We start from the raw sequence: 21,939 nt of genomic DNA on the forward strand, positions 1-21,939 counted from the left end.
GGCCATTACAAAAACTAATTAAACTTAAAAAGGCATAGTAGAGTGTTCCATAGTGTCTGACTGTCTTAGTCTTACCCCACATACAGTATTGCCCCATAACAATTTATCATTTCAGTGAGTACAATCTAACCCATAGTGACTGTTTCAGTGAGTGTCATGCAGCCCGAGAGACACTCAGACACTGTTGTTGGCTGACAACAAATCAGCCAGTCATGGTTTTGATGATTCGTTTGGAGTTTTTATTCATTGTCATGACTACAATAGTTGTTATCATACTATACCAATAGTATTGGTCATAGTGGTAGCAACACAAGAAGTTAATGTACAGCAGTGGAAATAGTTTTTTTTAAATCATTTCATATGAATTAAATTATGAGATAATATAAGCAATTGTAACTGTTCTACAGCAACAATGAACAAAGATTGTAAGAAAATAACAAACAAAAACAAAAACACAAAAAAAAAACTAAGCAAAAAAATCACAATGTCATACTCTATCAATGGCATCTAACAACATAACTGATTTCTTCTTCAGTGGTATTCAGTAATAATTGTTTATGCTTCATTTATATGTACCGAATATCAAGCCAGTAAAGCATTTGAAGTTTAACTAATGACAGAAGTGAAGAAAATGTCAGTAAGGTTTGACCCAGACTAGGCCCACACATATGGCTGATGGACAGGGGTGCTTTTGGGGTGTGGAGGTCACGGGCCTTAGGAATACATAGTCAACTGGAGCCACTGAATGAGAAGGACAGATAACATGAGGTAAGACTTTAGCTGGTGTATTTAAAACTGTACAGTTTCAGTAGGTACAACTTTAGCCCTGTATCTATACATGCACAGTTAGAAATGACTTTAGCCCCTGGGTCTAAACCTGCATGCTCAGTTAAGACAGCAGAAACAGTATCAAAACCTGCTGAAAGAGTGAGTATTGAGGATCAATTACAGAAAAGTATACAGAACACCATCTTACCTCCAGGACACTGAGTTTGATAATGCCATCTCCATCTTTATCAAAGGCATTGAAAGCACCTGCAAGGACATCGCATTATATTAAAAAGTACAAGTTTAAAGGTTTTTTTTAAATGAATTATTAATACATTCATTATCTTATTTTAAAAATGTGATTAATATGATTGTTTATTCATTAAGGACTTTACATTTGGACCTGTCCTCACAATTAATTTCAAAAACAAGATATACATATACAGCATACTTCTTATATAGCAAATTACTGAAATCAAAATTATGCCCTATTACACCAAACGCTTTGAACCATGTGCCACAGAGACTGAACAAGCACTATTCTATTTAAAGTTGTGAGATGCTGAGTATTGCAGTGGAATGTCCAGTTTTCATTTGTATAAGTCTGGTTTGTGGTCCCAACCGGACAATATGTCTGGTCTGAGTATTTGACTGAAATTTGATTTGACTCAAATTTGACCCCTATTTTGTGGAGTCAGTCTCCATTGTTAAAGTCACTGTTTTGACAGCATTAGAATGGTGTCCGGTTTTGACAAGTTCAAAATCTGCCAACCTTAATTCCAGTTTTTAAGCGCTTAAAAAAGTCATGGTGGTGGTGTTTGAAACGTGACCTCACGATACTTACGAAACATGCCTTCAAGTCGCACCAGGCAGCAGATGAAACTGTCAAAGTCGATGTTCATTTTCTCATCTGCATAGCGCATCGTGATGATGTGATACAACTCATTGCTGAGATGAAAGCCTGTGAGGAACATAAGACCTCTATTATTCCATATTGTTATTCCTTACTGTAGGGTCCAGCTGGCATATTTAAGTGTATATATTCATGAAGGGATCTGCCCAAGGACAGAGCATCCCTGCAACCAGTATTGTCCCTAGCCAGCCCCTTTCAAAAGTTTTCATAAGAGGTAACAAAAACAAACATTTCAGTTTCAGCGATAGAGACAGGACATTCAGCGTTAGGACTATGGCAGCTGACCATCTCAATAGTGTAGAAAATCTGTGGGTAAGGAACTGCGCTTGTAACCGAAAGGTCGCAGGTTCGAATCCCGGGTAAGGACACTGCCGTTGTATCCTTGAGCAAGGTACTTAACCTGCAATTGCTTCAGTATATATCCAGCTGTATAAATGGATACAATGTAAAGTGCTATGTAAAAAGTTGTGTAAGTCGCTCTGGATAAGAGCGTCTGCTAAATGCCTGTAATGTAATGTAATGTAATGTAATGTCATACGACTTCTGTAACTAGCGTGTCACAAGGACACAAAGATACCATGCAGTGCTACAGAAACCGTCCAACGTGATGGTTGTGAACGGTCCATTAATAAACCTTCAGATGAAGATACATCAGGATTACGAAGTTACTATAAGAACAATAATTTAGTAATGCATAGAGGTGAGCAGACAGTATGAGATGGCTGCCCTTGGTAAAGATCCTCAGATTGAATGGAAACGAACCTGCATCGTTAACTGCATTCCTCATCTCATAGCTGTTGACGGTCGCAGAGTGGTCCACGTCATAGCGTTTAAAAATCACCTGTAGGAACAATACAGCCCTCGATCACAGTCTCAGTGTGTTTCCATCTTTGGGTAACATTCATAATGCACCTGGATGTCTTCTGTATAGAACTCTATGTAGTTCTATATAGTTAGTGCATTTACAGCTGATTGTCGAACAACTCTACAGTGGCACACACATACAGAGCTGAACACAATCAGAATAATCTAGCAGCTAAAGCACTTTCTCCTGCCTGATGACAGAAAATAGGCAGGGCTGGACAAGGACATTAGTACTTTACTACTTCGAGACCTTCTGGGAAAATAAATTGCTGCTTGAAGTGGTGCAATACTGCAAATAGTACTACTACGGCTACTGCTAAGACTACTGCTCCTGCCAATACTACTACCAATACTACTACTAGTACTACTACTACTACTAATTTTTGTAGCTACATTCAGTAGCATTCTAGATAACTCAAATAGTTAGCAACCAGCTAACGATATAGAGGTGGGACAAATATTTAAGAAAGATTGCTCTTACAAAACCACATTTACTGTATATCACATTTACTGTCATTGTGCGGTCAGAGCTCAAACCAAATGAATTAAAACCAAAGAAACAGTAGCTGAGATATACCAAGGACTGCTCTAGTAAAAGATGGTTTGCAGTGTAATATGCCCAGCATGGAGATGATGGCCCACCTGCCATGCTTTGATTTTGCTCCATAGGTGATGGAACTCCTGCAGATTTAATTTGCCCGATCCATCTGTCTACATTGGTGGACTTAAGGAAATACCTGCTTCGACGTGCTTACAGTGGTACAAGCCAGTAAGATGCCTGAGTTAATGTGAAGGATACGTCCATTAGGGCTATCATACTTCTGCAGCTCTCCAGACTGAACTCATCTGTTTTATATTCTTTATCTATGGAAACAGAGAAACGGGAAGAGAATCTGCATCTTCACTGGTGCATGTGCAAAGGAATATGAATATATATATATATGCATGTACATTTGAAGAAAGTGTGCATTTTCATGGGGAAGTGTTAACATGTGTGTATGTGTCAGACAAGGAGTATGCCCAAGAGGAAGTGTGTGAACACGTGAATGTGTAAGAGACATTGTGGGTAAAAAGTAAATAAATAAATCGCTCACGTTTTGCCAGCACCCTATTAAAGACATTCATCAGCTCTTTGGCTGAGATTTCCATGTCCTGTGGGGAGAGAGAGTTCATGCTCACTTCCTGCTAAACTAGTCCATATATATGCCTTCCATTTTCCTGTTTAGCAGTTGATACTTATTCATTTACATGTGAATACATGCTGGTTGATGTAACATATTGCACTTTCACAGGAAAAAGTCTGTAAGTCTGGCAAATCTGCCGCTGGCTCCTAAACTCTCACAGGGCGATGCTTACCACTCCAGCGATCTGCTCAAAGATGGTACGGAATAGCCGCTCCTGCTCAGTTTCTTGTTTTGCGGGAACTGGCTAAACCAACAGCAGGCTAGCGTCAGACATCAGTACTGAAACACCAGTCCCATCTTCCCAGTAGATGTTATAACTTTTACAAACTCTGCCAGTTGAACAATATCTGTCAAAAGCACTTTAACCTATAGCATCCACACAGGGATCACAGAATTTCACATAGACACAAGGATTGCAGGGTATACAATTAGTTCCCAATTCTCATCATAGAGAATTTACCATTATTATGTCCTTTTTCCCATTGGTTATCTGCTCCTCATCCTCTTCTGGCTCTATTTCCTTATTGGCACTTGCTCTATCTGACACAAAAACAATGGGCTGCAGAGAGAGAGAGAGAGAGAGAGAGAGAGAGAGAAAGAGAGAGAGAGAGAGAGAGAGAGAGAGAGAGAGAGAGAGAGAGAGAGAGAGAGAGAGAGAGAGAGAGAGAGAGAGAGAGAGAGAGAGAGAGAGAAAACAACTGGGAGGGGAATAATGAAGTTTTTCTATCGCTGATTCCATTTTACAAGTGTTTACAGGGAAGCTTTATTTGATACTTTATTAATTAGTTCAGTTCAGGAAATAAAATAAGACATGAGACATGAGATGAAAAGACAAAAGATGGATCACTCCCCTAGCATTACCTTTGCCTTCTTCTTTTTTGGCTTTTCTCTCTGGGGGGGAGGGGGGAGGGGGGGTTGGAAAGAAAAAGAAACAATAAACAAACTAGGAAAAGACATGGTGTAATGTTTAGATATTGGTAATTTCTGTTGCTTTATGTATTTTAAACATGCCATGAGTATTGTTAACTCCTTCAACAGCATTGCAGTTATAGGTTCCATATTTCGTCAAATGAGGAAGTTTTTGCAGAGCAGTTCTAGAAACACTGGCAGTGCTAGAAACTGAAGTTGTTCTGTCACTGGAGGAATACAAATACACCATAGCATACACATAAAGGCTGTAGCATACCCACGTACAGAGAGAGGGTACATGTACAAGGCAGATCATAGAGGATCAGATAGCACTCACCACTGGATCGTCAACTTCAATCTTGCTCTCTATTTCTCTGTGTAAAGAATGACAAACAGCCATCAACAAGATAACAGTAGAATCACAATGTTTCACCTGGACCTGCTCATTCATTTACTCATTTTCCCAGTACCACCAGCTCATATTGGCCCTGATTTTTACCCATCATTACCTACACATCAATCAGCCAGTTTCCCCTCATTACCGTACTCTAGCCTTTATGCTAGCTTAGATGCAGCTCTATTTCAGCCTGGTCTATGCTTTCTAGCTCCTCCTCCAAACATTCTAATGCACATTTTCACACAAAAGCTTCAGTCGGCCATGCCCACTCTCAGCCGCACCGACTCACTCAGATATGTTTCTCTTCTCAGAGAAGACCCTGAGGAGGAATTCTCCCTCACGGTGGGGTTCGAAGGTGGAGGGAATGATCACATATTCGCCTGGGCTCAGACGAAAGCGCTGAGAAACCTCACGCAGGTTAATGTATGTCTTGCACTTGGCTATTGAGGCGTTATACAGGAAGAAGTCCTTTTGCAGGTGCTGTTCCTTGCCTTGCATCTAATGCAAAGATGAACAGAGAGTGACCGTAGAAGTGACCGGATTGGGAAGGATGGAGAGAATGTAAGACAAAATGAAAAATACAGGAATGTGGGTGAGAAAGGAAAAGGGCTTTGAGAGGAGTAAGAAGGACTAAGCAGGCAGATTACCTACAGTAGAAACCCGTGGCTTCATAGTTCCTCTTGTCAGGATGTTCAATACACAGAATGAAAGGTACCACTCATGTTCTCACGTACATGTACCATAAAAAACATAACGTACTCCACCCTACTAAAATCCCTGTTCTCTATAAACATCCATATATGCTCCTAACATCCTGCATCTAGCTAACATCCCTTTGCCCTACTAACATACTGTAACCTTCAAACATGTCTGTACTCTAAAAACATACCCCTACCTTTCAAACATACTGTATCTGTACCTTACAAACATAACCATACCATTCAAATATGGATGTATGTACCCTAGTAACATCTTGTATCTTACAACCAGTACCAATACCACTGATTTACTAAATCAGCAATATAGAGATACTCTCTCGCTGGGAGGTGAACTAATAGAGCACTGAACATTCTGTGAATTTCCATGCAGCCACAGCTGCTCAGACACAAACACAGAGTAGATGTTAGCCTGAGAGGGAGGCCTGGACAGATTGATGATGACACTGTAGGTGCAGACCCATACACAGGTAGCCCTGCACATATGCACCCCCATACCTCCGGAGGGACCTGAAGGAGAAGCAGACATGAAAAATAATCTGTGAAAACAGTATGGGTGTGAATGGCCTGTGATAATAATGTATTAATATGAATGAACTGTGGATTGGGTGGATCCTGGGATAAGTGTGTGACTGAAGTGACTGGTTTCAATTATCATAATTTTTATATTTTAATGTAATTATATTTATGTTTTAGCACAACATGCTGTATCTCAAAACCAGTGATGGGTAGGGAAACAACAGGACGGCAAAGAGGTAAGCTTTGAATATGACTGTGCTCGTTGACACTGAGTTTAACCAGGAGGGACAGACCTCGTAGATAGCGAATCCAATGGTGAAGAGCTGGGCGCCCATCTTGCGTTCTTTTCTGCGGTTCATCTGCATCAGAGCGACGAGAAAACTGCTGGCCACCTCGTCGTCCTCAGGGTCGTCATCCTCCTCTAGCAGGCGCAGGCGGTACTGCGGGTTCGTCCAGAACGTGTCTGTGACACGTCACACCAAAAACATAACATCTTACTTATGTGAAGGGAGGGCCGGATGCTGCTGTTATAGAGTTTAGCAGGAGGCCTTCAGTATAAGGTCAGATATGTAAAATGATTGCTCATTTACTGGTTGCAGGATTTTAAGAAGTGGGGTTCGCTCCAGACGCACCTGGATAGTTACGGCAGCCCCCGGCGGAGCAACCTCGCACCCATCGCCCTTCGTTCACAGACACCGTCCACTTGTGGATTGTATCGTCCTCCAGGGCGTCAGGGGTGAGGTTGCAGATCTCCACCTTAGTGAAGTGCCGTATAAAGTCTTCATAAGACATCCTGTTCAGAGAGAGAGGAGGCAGGCAGATGACCTTAAACACGCATCTTTGTAAGTCCCGTGTTTATCCCCTCTGTTGAAGGGAAATTGCACTTGCAGTTAAGATGACACTGTAATCGCTCACCAGAAATCTCCCTCCTGAGTGTTCTGTTGCTGTAAACGTTCCCTTTCGGAGTTGGAGAGAGACGCCCATTCCTTAGACCTGGAGTCATACAACACAGATACAAGACAGACCACACAGTTTCTCTTAGTACCCATGTCATGCAATAAAAAAATTCCCGGTATTGGAAAAACTAAAAGAAAACATTATTCACGAACATACCCATAAATATAAAATGGGTTGTATGTTGAACTTCAAGTTCAAGTTTATTTGTATAGCACATTCCATACACAAGGAAATCCAATGTGCTTTATACAAAAATGCATAGTTGCATATATACATATACAAAATAAAGAAAAACAAAAAGTGGAAAAAGATGTATAAAGTATACATAGGAAAGCAAACACACACTTGCATATACACATTTATAAAATAAATAGAAAAAATAAAGTGAAAAATGCATAAAATATATATGAAAATGCATTAGTCAAAGGCCCGGGAAAAGAAGAATTTCTTGAGCCCACTCTTAAAAATGGAGCTACTCTTAAATAGTTCAGGAAGCTGTTCCAGCATCTGGGCTCATAATAACAGAAAGCCGCTTCACCAGATCTAGATGTACTGTATGTAGTGGGTGGGCCCAGCTATGAGAAACAGACTGAAAGCTTCCTAGTGGCAGTGCTGGAAGCGGTTAGTGTCGATCCTGAGGAGCCAAATTGTGTGTCTTACCTGTTACTCCATGGACCGCTCCACTCCACATTGCCCCAGGGGTTCCTCAGGCGCATGAGAAGCACATTCGTGTTCTTGCCAACTGTGCACTGTCAAAACAGTAATACCGTCAAATGTAATATCACACATTCTCATACTCATCATTAAAAAGAGGACTGAGTATTACCCATGGATAGAAGATCCACTGTGTTGAGTTCAACCATTACTTATGGCTTATGCATGACCCTCTTATCCCACCAATTCTAGTAGTCAGCTCACCTCATCCACTCCAGTAATAGAGTAGGCATGGCCTTTGACAAGTCCTAAGGGAGTTCTGGTTTCTAGCCGTGTTGTAATGATCACCTGTAAGACGGTGACAGGAAGGCACGCATAAAACAGAAAGTGAAAGCTGATTCACGTTTTGAAAAATAAAATCGAAAGCAGCTGTACATACTCCTAAAATCATCCTCAGATCAGAGGTGTGAAGGAAACACTGTCACACCTTGTCATTTCCATTGTGAACAGGTGCTACCATGGTGATGGACTGAAAAGATACAAAATGGCTGCAGCTAAATAATATTTCCATAAACGGCTAATTATTAGCATGCATACACTACCTGCTGGTTCAGTGTTTTTTTCGGGGGCTTTACTATAATTAGTTTAGTTGCTTGAACAGGGTACTTGGTGAGTGCCAGGAATCAGATTTAAAAAATCAGTACTATGCTGGAAATATATCAAAATTCACTGACCAGTAAAGGGAATCGGAGAGTGGTTTCTGTCCATGTAATGGGATCAATGTTTGAGCAAAACATGGGTAATCAGATGTGACTGCGCATTGCATCAGTTAGGACTCGACTGACAGAGGCTCTCTATTACAGAAAATCAGATTGATTACCACAGTTCAGTAGAGGGAAGCATATTGATACACACCCCAGACCGAGCACGTGCACCCACAGGTTTGCTGGCCTGGCCATCAGCAAGCATCTTATCAATAAGAGGGCCCATCACATTGGGAGGGGGCGAGAAGCCCAGGGTATCCTGCAAACAAAGGTATGCATGAGGGTATGACATACAGAATTGATATTACAGGCTTCTAAAACAAAAGAAAAAATAAATAAAATAATACAAATTGATTCAAAGAATTAGAAACAAGTTAAAAAATACATGTTTTTAGAAAAGATAGTGGTGCTCCACAACCATTCTTTTAAAGGGAATGTGGAATGATTTTGACTGGCCAGTGTGCATAGTCACACATTTCACACATCTACAGTACAGTACAGAAAATCAGTAAGAATTAAATTACTAATTCAGATTATTTGAGTACTGCGGTGAGGTGATTACTAATGATTGCACAATAGGAAGGTTTCACCTTGCTGTTGGATGAATGAACTACAGGCTATAAAACCTGGCTTCAGAAAATACAGGGCTCCTCATATTTACTATATGCATAACTGGGAGAAAAGCGGACACCCACATCAATAGCACAGCCCATGAGCGATCCCCTGTCCAGAGCTTTCTTCATGATGCTGTAGAGGTTCTTGGGTGCGTCATTTGTCTCATAGAACTCGGTCACCCCTCCCGTGAAGTCCTCCATGGCCTCGGTGGTGTTCCCCCCCTTCAGGGCTTCATAGGAACCATGCAGCCTGACCAAGAACATACCCTTTGTGAGGCAGCGGGCCCACACATGTAGGCTCCTATTCACTTAAACATGTGCAGCAACATGCTTAAACATGCACTCAGTTGCATGTTAAATATATGCATTGCTTAATGTTTAAACGCAGGCACTGTCATGTGCTGAATGGTTGCATGTTAATATGCACAATAACATGTTGAAACATACACATGGTTACATTTTAAATACACGTGTTGGTACAAATGCAGTAAAATACAGGCTGTTTTCTGAAATGTGGTTAACGTGTGGGCGGGTGTGTTCTCACTTGGCGTAGGCCTTCTCCAATAAAGCACTCCAGAACTCGTTGTTTTTGGCCGACTTGGTGAAAACCAGGTGGTTATTGTATGTGGGGATGCGGTCATCAACAACAACATCCACCCAGGTACCGTAACGCCAGAACTGCAATGACATGGGGTGGTCACTTAAGACTATTCATCAAATGCAATTGAATCAAAATGGCAACTGTAGTTATGTTTTTAACATGGGTGGAGGACCGTGCTCCTCACCTGGAAGTGGAAGATTCCTGCATAATTCTCTGTGAAGCTCTGGTCAGGAGGAATGACTCTGTAAAGCAGCTTCTCATTCAGAGTCAAGGAGGCAATGGCAGCCAGCAACCAACAGTCACCTATAGAGGCATATTAACTATCACCTATTGACATATATTGGTACTTTTGCAAACCACAAAGTCCAATTGAAAATACGTATCTAACATACGTACTAAAATCTTAACTCAAAAATGGTCCAACTTTTCAGGTCACAACGGCAAAAAGCGGAGGGCATGGTAACAAAGTTCTTTGCTTAAAAATTAAATGCAACTACCAGGTTGTCATAAGAATTGCTGCTTATAAAACATAACCTCCCATAATGAAAGTAATAGCTAGGTTGAATTACCTTATTTATATATCTTATTAATGCATCTCCTTCTGAAAGAGCAAGTTTTCTTAACAGCACAAGGATACATAGCCCTACCAGAAACTATTATTTTTCGTCAAACTTCAGCTGGTCCTTGTCATGACTTAATCTGACACCTTCAGTGCTCAATGTCAGTTTCACCCTTATACGGTCTATGGTTTCACCACCTTCAATTCCTAGTTTGTGATGTACCCTCAAGTATGTCATGTCCTCATGGTTTTTTTTTTCTTCTTTTTTCTATGAGTCCCATTCTGTTTGATGTGGAAGCTCGACTGTCTGGCAAAATCTCACTGTCAATCTCCAACATTCAGTAATTATATTTCACTAGCCTTCATTCAGAAGTGAATGTGTTATTTCTTATTTTGTTTACTATATGCCGTTCTACCCAATCATTACCATGACTTATAGTTTTAACATTTACATAAGTAGATTCCACCAAGTTACTAGTCAACAGAGTACCTCTTTAGACTCTAATGACAACTTTATATCATGGATGATGTTGTAATATACACCACAGAATGATGAGCTAAGGACTAATCAGTTTACCATGTGCTGTTTGAGGGAGCTATATTTGGCTTCCAAGCAAGCACAGCAAATATCTGCCTTCAGATACAACAATCTGGAAGGTTCTGACCCTGACAGATGGACACAGTAGTGTCATTAAATATCTACATGCACATATACACACATTGTGATATCACAAACCACCTGGTGGGAATTATACAAATATCAACAATAACATGGCAGCACCCATGAGTAAGCTAGTTGGCTAGCTAGTTTAATTATCCACTGCTACAATATTTAATAAGACCAACACGCTGCTGGGTATCAAAGCAGTATAATTACTAATAAAAAACAAAAAAAGATTTATGATAAATAATTATTGGGAATAACCCAATAAATAGCTTCTGTTGATGGTAACTTTGAGTTGTATGGAATCATTACAACCAAAATCTTCGTTTAAAAAAAAAAAAGTAAAAATATTTAAAGGATTGTGGGGTGTGGATCTGTCCTGGCAGTTTGGAGACTCTGAGATCAGTTTCATCATTTCCGGGTCTGTGAATGCAGGCGTGTATGGGGTGAGGCTGCAGGCAGAACTTTCTCCAAAAGTGACAAATCCCTGTGAACTATGTTCAACACAGAAATACCATTTGCTTAAGCCTTATGTACCTGCAATAATAATAATAATTAAAATTAAAAATTGAAAGTGTCCTTGGAGGGGGTACAGCAGCTGTCCCAGATCTGATCCATAAAGCGATGTGTGTATGCATCAATGCGACAACTATTTCTTGGCCGGAAGGCATATGCATTAACAGTTGACTCCGGGAAGGTTGAGAGCAGGCGGGGAAAGGATAAGGTTTCAGTCGGCCCCCCCCGGCCCTTGCGTTAGAACTGTCAGAAGGAAACGCGGGCAGGCCACGGCGACTCGTATCCGGTGACGGCAGCTCCGTGTGGGACGCATGCCACGGCTTCCCTGCATCCTTTCCCGGAGACCTTCTGATGGGCAGCGCTCTCTCTCAGCACAGGTGGTCCTGCCCTGTTCCAGCTCCATGCCAAGATAATTGCTTTCTGGCACGTATTACATTATATGCCTGATACCACAAACATATTGGAATGGTTTGACCGTAGGTGTTCAATGAGAAGCATATTTAATTTTTATATTTTGTTTTTCTTTTCGCTGGAATTTTAAATATGTTGTTCTGTAAAAAAAAATTCCCCTGGCTAGCTGTTAATGACAGGGATTCAGGAGCCATACCCTGGGTTTATTTGCCTATGGGTTAATGTGCCCTGGGTTGATGTGCCTTCAGTATAGTGACTTGTGCGAAAGATAGGAAGGGCAGATGGCGAGAGAGGGTCAAACTGACACACACACTTATTCCCCCTTTGCTCCCAAATATAATGACAGTTCAATTCATGTATGTGAAATAGGGTTTCATTTAAATGTTTCTGGGGTTGTGATGCCTCCTGCAAGGAAAGGTTGGTTGATTACAGTGAGAGCGGGAGGAAAACAAACAGTAGGCCCTCACACTAATTAGGGACCAGAACTAAGAACACTATGAACTGACTTGCACAATATACCATCTCAAAACTTCACCCAAATTATATATATTACTACCAGGTGGACTCTTCACTCCTCTACTGGTGAGGGCTGTCTGGAGAGAAAATCTGATGCCAACATCCTTAGCTCCTGGGTCATGGCTAACGTTTTCCCAGAACAGGTGTTCCTTGATGAATGATGTAGGCAATGATTGATGCTACATAGCAGCCTGCTATATAGGTGTGATAGAATAGCCGTAGCTGAATAGCTATGAGCAGGAACCAACTCCAGATTAAGGTGAAAAATCCAGACAACATCGATTAACATTAATTATAATAATTATAATTAATATAATGTGTCAAATAATTTTAGACACAGAGCTGGAGAAGTGTTCAGGCATATATTATGGTGGGACAACTTTACTTACAGTCACCTCTCAACAGCTGAGACCACATTTTCACAGGAATGGTCTTGGGGGTGGGTAGGTGTCTTGCCTTTTTCGTGCCCATGTGGGTTCTCTGTCTATGTATTACTAGGTATGGGTAAGGGTTTTATGTTACCCACTGTCGTCTCTCCGTCTTAGTTTTCCGCCTTTAGGTCTTCCCTAACTCCCTAGTCTTCGTTTCCCACGCCTGCTCAATGGAGCAAAGACTTGAACAGGCACACAGAGGGGTACACCAGTATCAAGGTATAAAACCACTGCAATGATCTAGTATTATTATAGAGATATAACGCAGACACACTCTTCTGACCAGCTAACTTGTTGCTTCTGCACAGAACATGAGAGGTTGAACCACAATGTTCATTTGAGGATGCAGAGTTTTGGAGTTAGTAATCATTTGTCCTTGATTGAACACTGCTCAAAATAAACTGTTTTGCGGACATTTCTAAAATATCGTCTAACTGAAATGTCAAACCCTCAACCACAAAACCTTTCCCCACAGTGTTCAGAGGGTGATACTAACTGTGACTCCAGTAAAGACCAGCTCAAAATGTCTACTGGGTGGCCTGTTTGGATATAAATATCTAGAAATTTACCAATTTTTTTAACAATCCAAAGTGAAATTTGCTTTGTTGAGTACTCACTGTGAATGAAAAATGTAAACTTATTTGGCATATTGTTGTGACCACAAAAGAGCATGATGTCATGGTATGCTTGGAGTATGATTTTTTAAGGCACTGTAGTTCACTGTTATCATTATAGATGTTCATGCAAAGTGGCCCATATTAATCTACAAAAAATACCCAAATTTCTCTGATAGCAAGAATGTACAGTAGTGAACACTAAAATCATGAAATGACAATTTTGGTTTCTAGTGTGTCCAATGGGGATCATATCCACTTCAGATATTAGAGCAGTGTGAAATGTGCCTACAGATAGAGTCATAAGAAAACTAAAAAATGTATATCTTCAAATAGGGTATTCTGCAAGTGCAGCTCACCCAGATCTCCCTGACAGATGTCTGTCCGGTTGGCCCCTCCCACAATGAATTGGGGGTTTTTACAGATCTCCTGCAGGACACAGAGAAAAATTAGCATGGTTAGTATGATGAAATAAATGAACATGGTCAGAAGCAGACTGAAAGAAACATTCATGACCATCTATTGCCTGCCAAGTTCTGAAAGACTGATTTTACAGCAAGGGCATCTGTTTGGCAGTTGAATCTGGGCATAATCAATAAAGAGAACAGACAAGGAGTATATTATAAGCTTTTGGGTAGGAGATGGAGGTGGATTTTGGGCTATATTTCAAATTGAAAACACTGAAGAGATATTCCTCTCCGATTGTATTTAATCGGGCTTTATACAGTGTGCGGAGTGGCAGCTGGTGGGAACCTTTGATTCTACATAATCCAGTTTTTCATCATAAACAGTTTGAGGATTCGTGGAACCTCTGGCTTTCAATGATATGTGGTATTCTTTTGTTGATTGTTTCATCCCTGTGTTGTAAAGCGTCTTTGAGATTGTGAAAAGTATAAAATATAAAATAAATGTATTATTATTATTATTATTATTTCAAATAAATAAAAAATATAGCACAATAGCATGTTAAGAAATGCGTAACAGTACACATACTTTATATTTCACATGCAAAATGTCTCAGCTTGAACATGACATGGAAACATGAGTTGTGGTTTTGCAGATTTTGAAGCATTGTGAATTCCAAATATTGTAAACTTGAGTTTTTGAGAGTGTGGGGTATAATTCATTTGAGGTATTACAAATTTAAAATATTGTTTTTGTTCAACTTGTTACCACACCAACAAGTTTATTCATGCTTTACCTCACAAACTAAAAGCAATTCATGCGTAGATCTCATTTTTCTATACTGCACTGCACATAATTTGCCTTGCAGATCTAGTTGCAGCACTCAGGACAACAAGTGATCACAGTATAGATCCACTTCCAGCTCTAAGGCTTTTCGTTTAAAATGTTCTGGACTTAAATACGATGAAAGAAATTGCATGCAATCTAGACTGGGCTTATGCTTACAAAATATTTAAAGGCAAAGGCTAAGATATTGTTGAATGTCACCCAAGGTGAAAAAATAAATACAAACTGAAAATTGCTCTATATATCATTGCAATCCTATCTCAGCTTCAGCAACGATCAGGTGAAAGCCATCTGTGGAAAGGAATCCGTAGTGAAACCAGAATGAGAGCCCACTGCCAGAAACCAAACACTTTGTCATGTCATCACATGCTGCAGAGAGCACTGAGGTAACGATGTTCCAAACTCCGTCCACTGCGACAGTGGCTGTGCCAAACCCCATAAACATCCATGTACTGCTTTACTGCGTCCAAATCCAGTACAATAACACCAGCATGTTCAATAAGTGCCACTGTAATGACATTTAACCAAGCATTTCTTTCAAAAGGCAAGAAACAGAAAGCTATGCATGGACATAGTTGCCACCATTTTCATTAAGTTCATTGACAATTCACCCATGATATGTGATCTTGGCCACAATAATGCCAGCAGATAAAAACTAACCCTCTTCTGGACAATATGAATTAGACAATATGTATTAAATGCCATTGCCCTAGCACAGTGGTTCTCAACCTCAGTCCTGGGGGCCCACTGTGTATGTTGGTTTTCGTTCCAACCACAATTGCAATCTCAGAATTTTAACAAGCTGTTCATTTTTCTTAATTCGGTGTTTTTCATGTCTTTCAGTTTTGATTAGTTAAAACGTTTTTTAACCTCTTTATGTAATTTTCTACAATATAGCACAATGTAAATATGGGACTTTCATTCTTTATGGCATGCATAGCTATTTCTGACACAAGGTGGCTTAAATGGGCAAATAATCCCTCTGACATGAGAAGCACCTAATTAAGGGAAAATAATAGCTTGTTACCGGGATTGCAATTGTGGTTGGAACGAAAACCAGCATACACGGTGGGCCCCCACCCGTTCATTAAGAGTTTCTTTTCTTCAGTAAAAATGCTGGGTTCAGATTTCTTGAAGTACAGAGTTTAAAGAGTCTCTGTATGCACAATGGTGTGGTGCATCCTAAATATCAGCTAATACAGTATATTTGACATTACCTAAGAATTTGGCACTCACTCAATGCGTAAGCATAAAAAACGTAAGCATTATGTGCTTTCAAATAATCTGCCAATACCCTGTTTCCCTGCTGGCCATTATCTTAGGTATTGTAAATATCTGCAGACAAGACAGAATAAAACTGAACAAATGGATAAAGGGGTGATTTATAAATGGGCTGGCTTAATGAAAGGATATGGTGTAAAAATACAAAATTCTCTGTAAGTTGCTCCAGATAAGCGCATCCGCAAAATGCCAGTAATTTAAAGTGTGAAGGGGCTGGAATTGTGAAAGAAAAAATTAAGTCTTGCATGCATATCGAATGAGAGCTGAAGATTCTGGACTGGAGTGAGCTTTGGTAGCAGGACAGCAGCAACTAGTTAAAGGTCCAGGCACCTCTGGTTCCATGTCTAACAAGCTATATTTATGCTTCTTCTTTCAGTATCATGCATGATAACTGAGAATTCACCAAATCCGGCAAAGAGATAGGGAATTATTCATCCAATCCCTTAATCAGGGGTTTATCAGACACAACTTAATTGTTCTCTAGTTGTTGAGTGAAAATCCAATTCTGTAGTAGTAGCAAGTAGTGAGCAAGCTCCAGAGGTCTGAAACTGCATGACAATTTGCAACAGCAGCCATGTTCCGATGTAACTCTTTTTTTGCAACCATACTATTGGTGAACATTGAAAAAATTAACATATCTGGGGACTGGTAAGTTGGTAACAGAGGCCCATAAGCAGTATTGAGTTGTGCGGTAACTTCATAGAGGTTCCTAGCATCGAATGAGAAAGGCTCCATTTTAATGAAAGGGGGCATTTGATGAGTTTGCAGACAAAAATCTGTCAAATATGTTTCTGCAAAATGGCAGGGTTCTGTGTTAGCTTATCAGCAGTGCTTTCTGATGTCGCTATCACAGAGTAAAATTAGATAATCTCCAGAGAGTCTAGCCGAGTCTTCTCTGTAGTTAGGGATAACCCAGGGAACACCTGTTAAAGTAAACACTTTATGAAGCAATAGAGGAATTGGCTATTTGCCTGGACTTGAATTTCATTCCATCCTAATGTAGTCTCAGTTTAAATTTCCAGTCATGTGACCTCCCAGCCTATGACAAACAGAAGGATGTACTTATGTCCTCATTCTGCCATGGGTAGTCCAACCTCATCATTTTTTACATTTTAAAATAAATCTGTCCTGACATCCACCTGAAAATAAATAATTTATTGCTCTTTGCTCCTAAATATATTTTTTGTAACCCGAGGAAAGCAAAAAAGCCTGTTTAATATTATAAAACTGTGTACTGCCGACAATACATTTTTGATATTTGGGCAAGTGCTTTATTTTGATTTTTGATTTATTTTGAAACACATGATTGAGATCTGAGATTGACAAGCACCAACTACAAAAGGAGTGCAATCCTCCAACACATTAAGCACACAGCTCACAGCTCAGCTAATAGAAGCACTGGTTAGCAGACGATATACACTGATGGATGGGGCCACGCTTGTCTCCACCCTTCTGACCTGAATGCCACCCACCCAGACCAGAGGTGAGATTATATTAGGCACGAAGATACTCATCAATCTACTGCCCAATGCCACTGTCGCAGAACTGTGGTTTCATTGGTTGCTTCATCGGGTCATTCTCCTGCTTGGTCCAGCTGATAATGTACCTGGTCCGTATCACAGATCTGGTATACTGTACCTTCCTGGCCACGCAACACTCAGAGAGAAAACTGTGATACTCCCCTTTTAACATCTGCTTATCTCTGAATTAATAAGGGATTGCATGCAGAATGTCTATGAGACTGCAATGTCTACATCCAGCCTGTTTCAGCTGTACCACATCATTCTAGGAAGTAGATATGTTTCTAAGCTGTAACCATAGCTGAACATGTAGTCAGACCTTTGCAATGTATGACTATAATCCGTTAATTACTTTTGTTGCCTTGCTTTTTTAAAAGATAGTTGCATGTGTATATGTTGCCTAATTTTTTTTTAAATAACTGGGTAATGATGTTACTAATATTAATCTTTTTTTTTAATAATCTTTGGTTGGGATTATTTGCTATGGTTTATGCAACCGCAGACAGCTGTGGTCATGGAAATTGTGGCACAGAGCCTTAGCAATGTTACAACAAGGGTCCTTCGGAGCGTGTGCCACATGATAACATTAGTCGTAATGAAGAACTGGCACAATTTCAAAATTGATATTAAATGTTCTAACTGTGAATAGACACTATAAAATGACATGTTCGTTCATGTGTACAACCTCTGGAAACAAAACATTGTACTACAAGCTGCTTTTTTGGAGTTATCTGAAACAACAATGTTAGAATACCCCCAAACCAGCCATTTTAAAGAAACCGAGTCATCGGAATCTTGTTTAATTATCCAAAACATCCTTAATTTCACATCAGAAACACACACTAAAACCGAAATGATATCAAAAGCCTTGTCACTTTAACAGGTCAACCAGAATAACCTCTCTATTAATTTTTTTTAAATGCCCTTGAAATACAAACATGCAAAGCGTTTTCAGTAGTCTGGGTTAAATTTCAGTTATATTTAGTGACGGTTGTAATCACCCCCATTTCAGTATGAAGAATGTCTGATATGATTACACAATCATGCAAATTGTTGTTATTGATCCAGGATGTTACCATGGTAGCAACCCAGGGCATGTTATATCAGACTTTGCCAAACTAAAATGTAATATATGAGAAACACTGCCAAAATATTCAATCTTCCCTCAAACCCCCCTGTTGTCAATAGCATCTTCCTTCATTTAATCCTTCTAATTTTTCATAGATAAAAGGAAAATACAAAAAGTACAGTTTCAGTACAGAAGTTACATTATTACACACATAATTATTAAGAATTATTGTTATTAATACAATCATTGGAATGATGATGATGATGATGATGATGCAGATGATGATGATGATGATTTTATTATTATTATTATTATTATTATTATTATTATTATTATCACTGAACACCCTTATAAATTCCCATCATATCCGGTCCCTGTGCTTCAGTGTGTCCGAGGCTGGAACACGGCGATACTCACGGGTGGGCGTTTCCACTGGAACTTGATGGGAAACTGGCGGCTGTAGAACAGGGAGGAGTCATCAGCAGGGAACAGGGGGTCCTCAAAGAGCACTTTCTTGCTGAAGTACTTATCCCTCAGCTCAATGAAGTTCTTCAGCCGCTTAGCATCAAGGACCGTATGGTTGCGATTCAAAATGGCCGAATAGATGCCACCGGGCACATCGCTTGGAAGACCAATCCTTCCTGGCGGCATGGGAGAAGCTCCCATGGGCAACGGCATGTTCTCCCTCTCACTCTCATCCTTTCTCTCGATGTTTCCCTCCACATTCAACATTGTTACACAAGTATTATGACAAAGTGGTTTCAGCAAGAAAGCCAAAAAGTAAAAGGTTTCATAAAATATTAACAAATATTGAAATAAAAAAAAACTAAAACTAAAACAATCTTCAAGGAAGCTAGAGGGAAAAAAAATCTCCAAGCTTGGGGATTCAACAGTCAATCTAATCCTCTTTTTTTACACTCAAACCAAAACCCACTGCAACCATGTACACACAAATGGCTCCTCAGATGCAATGTATACTCCAGCTTTGTCTTTGTCACAAATATTAAGTCTTACTTTTTATTCATGGGTTGTCCACCAGAGTCTTCCCTAACTCTTCCTCTGAACTCTCCTCATAAATGTTCTATGTGCACCAATGGGTGCTTCTATGCTACCAGCTCTAAATATAGCCTAGTTAGAGAGTGAAGAGAGCTAATTCTAAAAAGGGCGTCCCCTGTTGCTCCCAGTTGAGTTACGCAGTGTAGATGAAGGATTGGCGTCAGTCTACGGGAGCAAGCAATGAAGGTGTTGCTCATTATCGTACCTGAACCTCAGCACTTCATACCCAGAGATCAGAACACATATTCTGCTTACATACTGAACATATGAAAAGCAGGGCTTGTCAGCAGCTCAATTGGTAAATTAACCTAATAAAAGCAGTGCTGGCCCTACAACCACAGTATAAAGCTCTAGAGCCTATGTCATTAGCCAAATATGGTGGCCTTGCCCTGTAATGGTGAAGAGAACCCTGGTAGGAATTTAAGAGGTGCATGCACTTCAGCTGCTGTTTATATATATATATATATACTGTAGGTAATAAATATACCTATAAAAATAATATTGTTCATTATTAAATTATTAATATGATTATTAGTATTACTTTTGCAATGCTATTTCTCCCCAATCTGGAATGGCCCATAGTATTTACAGCTCTCATTACCACAACCTCTGCACTTGATTTGAACACATAATGCCAGTTGGTGCTTCTATCGGGAGTTCAGACGTTTGTGGACTAAAGCATGAAAACACACGCAAGCAACTCCATAAAAGCTTGGACAGCAATATTATGTTCCCAGAGGCCGCAAAGATTAATTATGAAGAATTTATACAGCCTAATAATCAGAAATGTCAGTTTTATATAGCATCAGTATCTATGAATGTCAGTTTAATATAGCATCAGTAGTTTTATAAAGTTTTATATATCAGTTAGAATATCAGTTTTATATAGCATCAGAAATTTTATATAGTTTTATATATCAGTTAGAAATAAGTTCCAACTAATAAATAAATAATAAACAAACCAATTTTTTTGAAGAATAAATAACTGCAGAAAATATATGCATACAACCTCAGTTAAATGCATGTAATCTGCCAGTAAATTAAATATCTAAATATCTTAAATATTCCTCATCACACACACACAAACCCATCTGGGCAAATGAAAACTGATTACTGAAAAAGATCAGAAACACAAATCTGCTCTCATTCATTAATTAATTAAAATCTTAAAAAGGCATACTGCCAAATTTACAACCTGGCTGCGCTAATAAAATAAAATCTAATATTCTGGCTGTATAACAAAGTCATTTTTCTGTCTCTTAAGATATTTAAATTGGAAGAAGTCACATCTCACAGGCAGTGGCAAAGATATTTCATGGCAGGACAATACAGATTGCAGCTACTGAAGATTATGACATGTTATATTATACTTGCCAAGTTCTTTGAATCCCTGGGGGGTCAGAAAACAAGCAGTATCCATATAGGGATAGCTGGTTTTCTCAATGCGTATTACTCATTTGTGCCTTTTACACATCAATGGGAATATATCACACCATTGAAAGACTAGTAATTTAGTAAGACCTTTTACAATCTTGGCAATGTAATTTCGGTACTAAATATAGTTCTTAGCAGCAATCCCAGGGGTCAGCAAAAAATACCCATAGTTGCTGACCTCAGCCCCATAGAATAAAAAGCTGTAAGCAATCATAGCACTGAAATACTTAAGGCACATTCATAGTTTAGTTCTGTACTTTGAGTTTGGTCACAGAGGAAAAAAAGTTACTCTGCAATATTTACTTGTGACAGCCAGCTAAGTTTAACACGAATCCCTATTCATTAAAACTACCCTTGAGATATCTGAAAGAGATAGCACGTTGGCATTTCATAGAATTCCATGGCACCTTTAATATGGCCACCTCAGTCATATCAATGTCAATAACAGAACTTATGTGCAGTGCTCAAGTTAAACACACAGACAGCGACTCAAAAATGGAAACACCAATGTCCAGTCACTTAATACGGTGTTGGGCAGCCAATGCAGGCTAGATGAGACTCAATTTTGTGTATGCTTGCTGAGCTGTTTTTACCTATTTCTGTGCCTACCTGCATGTATGTATGTTACCCCTGCTAGAATAACTGTGCGGTGTGGTCAGGCACCTCACGTTTCTCTTTTCCGGGTATTCAGAAACACCACCAAAACACCTGCGTTGATCCAGGTCCTGTGGAGGGGTCACTGGCTGTCACCAGAATG

At 39.7% G+C, this 21,939-nt stretch overlaps 1 protein-coding gene across 1 annotated transcript; it reads right to left on the bottom strand.

Moving 5' to 3' along the window:
- Window positions 1-223: 223 nt before the first annotated feature.
- Window positions 224-19,961, bottom strand: LOC135257196 (calpain-3-like). The gene is made up of 24 exons (XM_064339695.1): window positions 19,110-19,961; window positions 13,931-14,000; window positions 10,045-10,163; window positions 9,804-9,937; window positions 9,341-9,509; window positions 8,797-8,904; window positions 8,146-8,229; window positions 7,888-7,976; window positions 7,186-7,263; window positions 6,903-7,063; window positions 6,564-6,733; window positions 6,250-6,261; window positions 5,325-5,533; window positions 4,976-5,012; window positions 4,591-4,620; window positions 4,190-4,288; window positions 3,902-3,973; window positions 3,640-3,697; window positions 3,345-3,409; window positions 3,188-3,256; window positions 2,444-2,522; window positions 1,613-1,729; window positions 977-1,035; window positions 224-741 (listed from the first exon to the last, which is right to left on the bottom strand). Exons 1-24 carry the CDS (start codon window positions 19,422-19,424, stop codon window positions 715-717), a joined length of 2,430 nt encoding a protein of 809 aa, XP_064195765.1. The 5' UTR covers window positions 19,425-19,961; the 3' UTR covers window positions 224-714.
- Between the last annotated feature and the right edge of the window lie 1,978 nt (window positions 19,962-21,939).

This window comes from Anguilla rostrata, chromosome 6 (assembly GCF_018555375.3).
Source record: "Anguilla rostrata isolate EN2019 chromosome 6, ASM1855537v3, whole genome shotgun sequence".
Classification (NCBI taxonomy): Eukaryota; Metazoa; Chordata; class Actinopteri; order Anguilliformes; family Anguillidae; genus Anguilla; species Anguilla rostrata.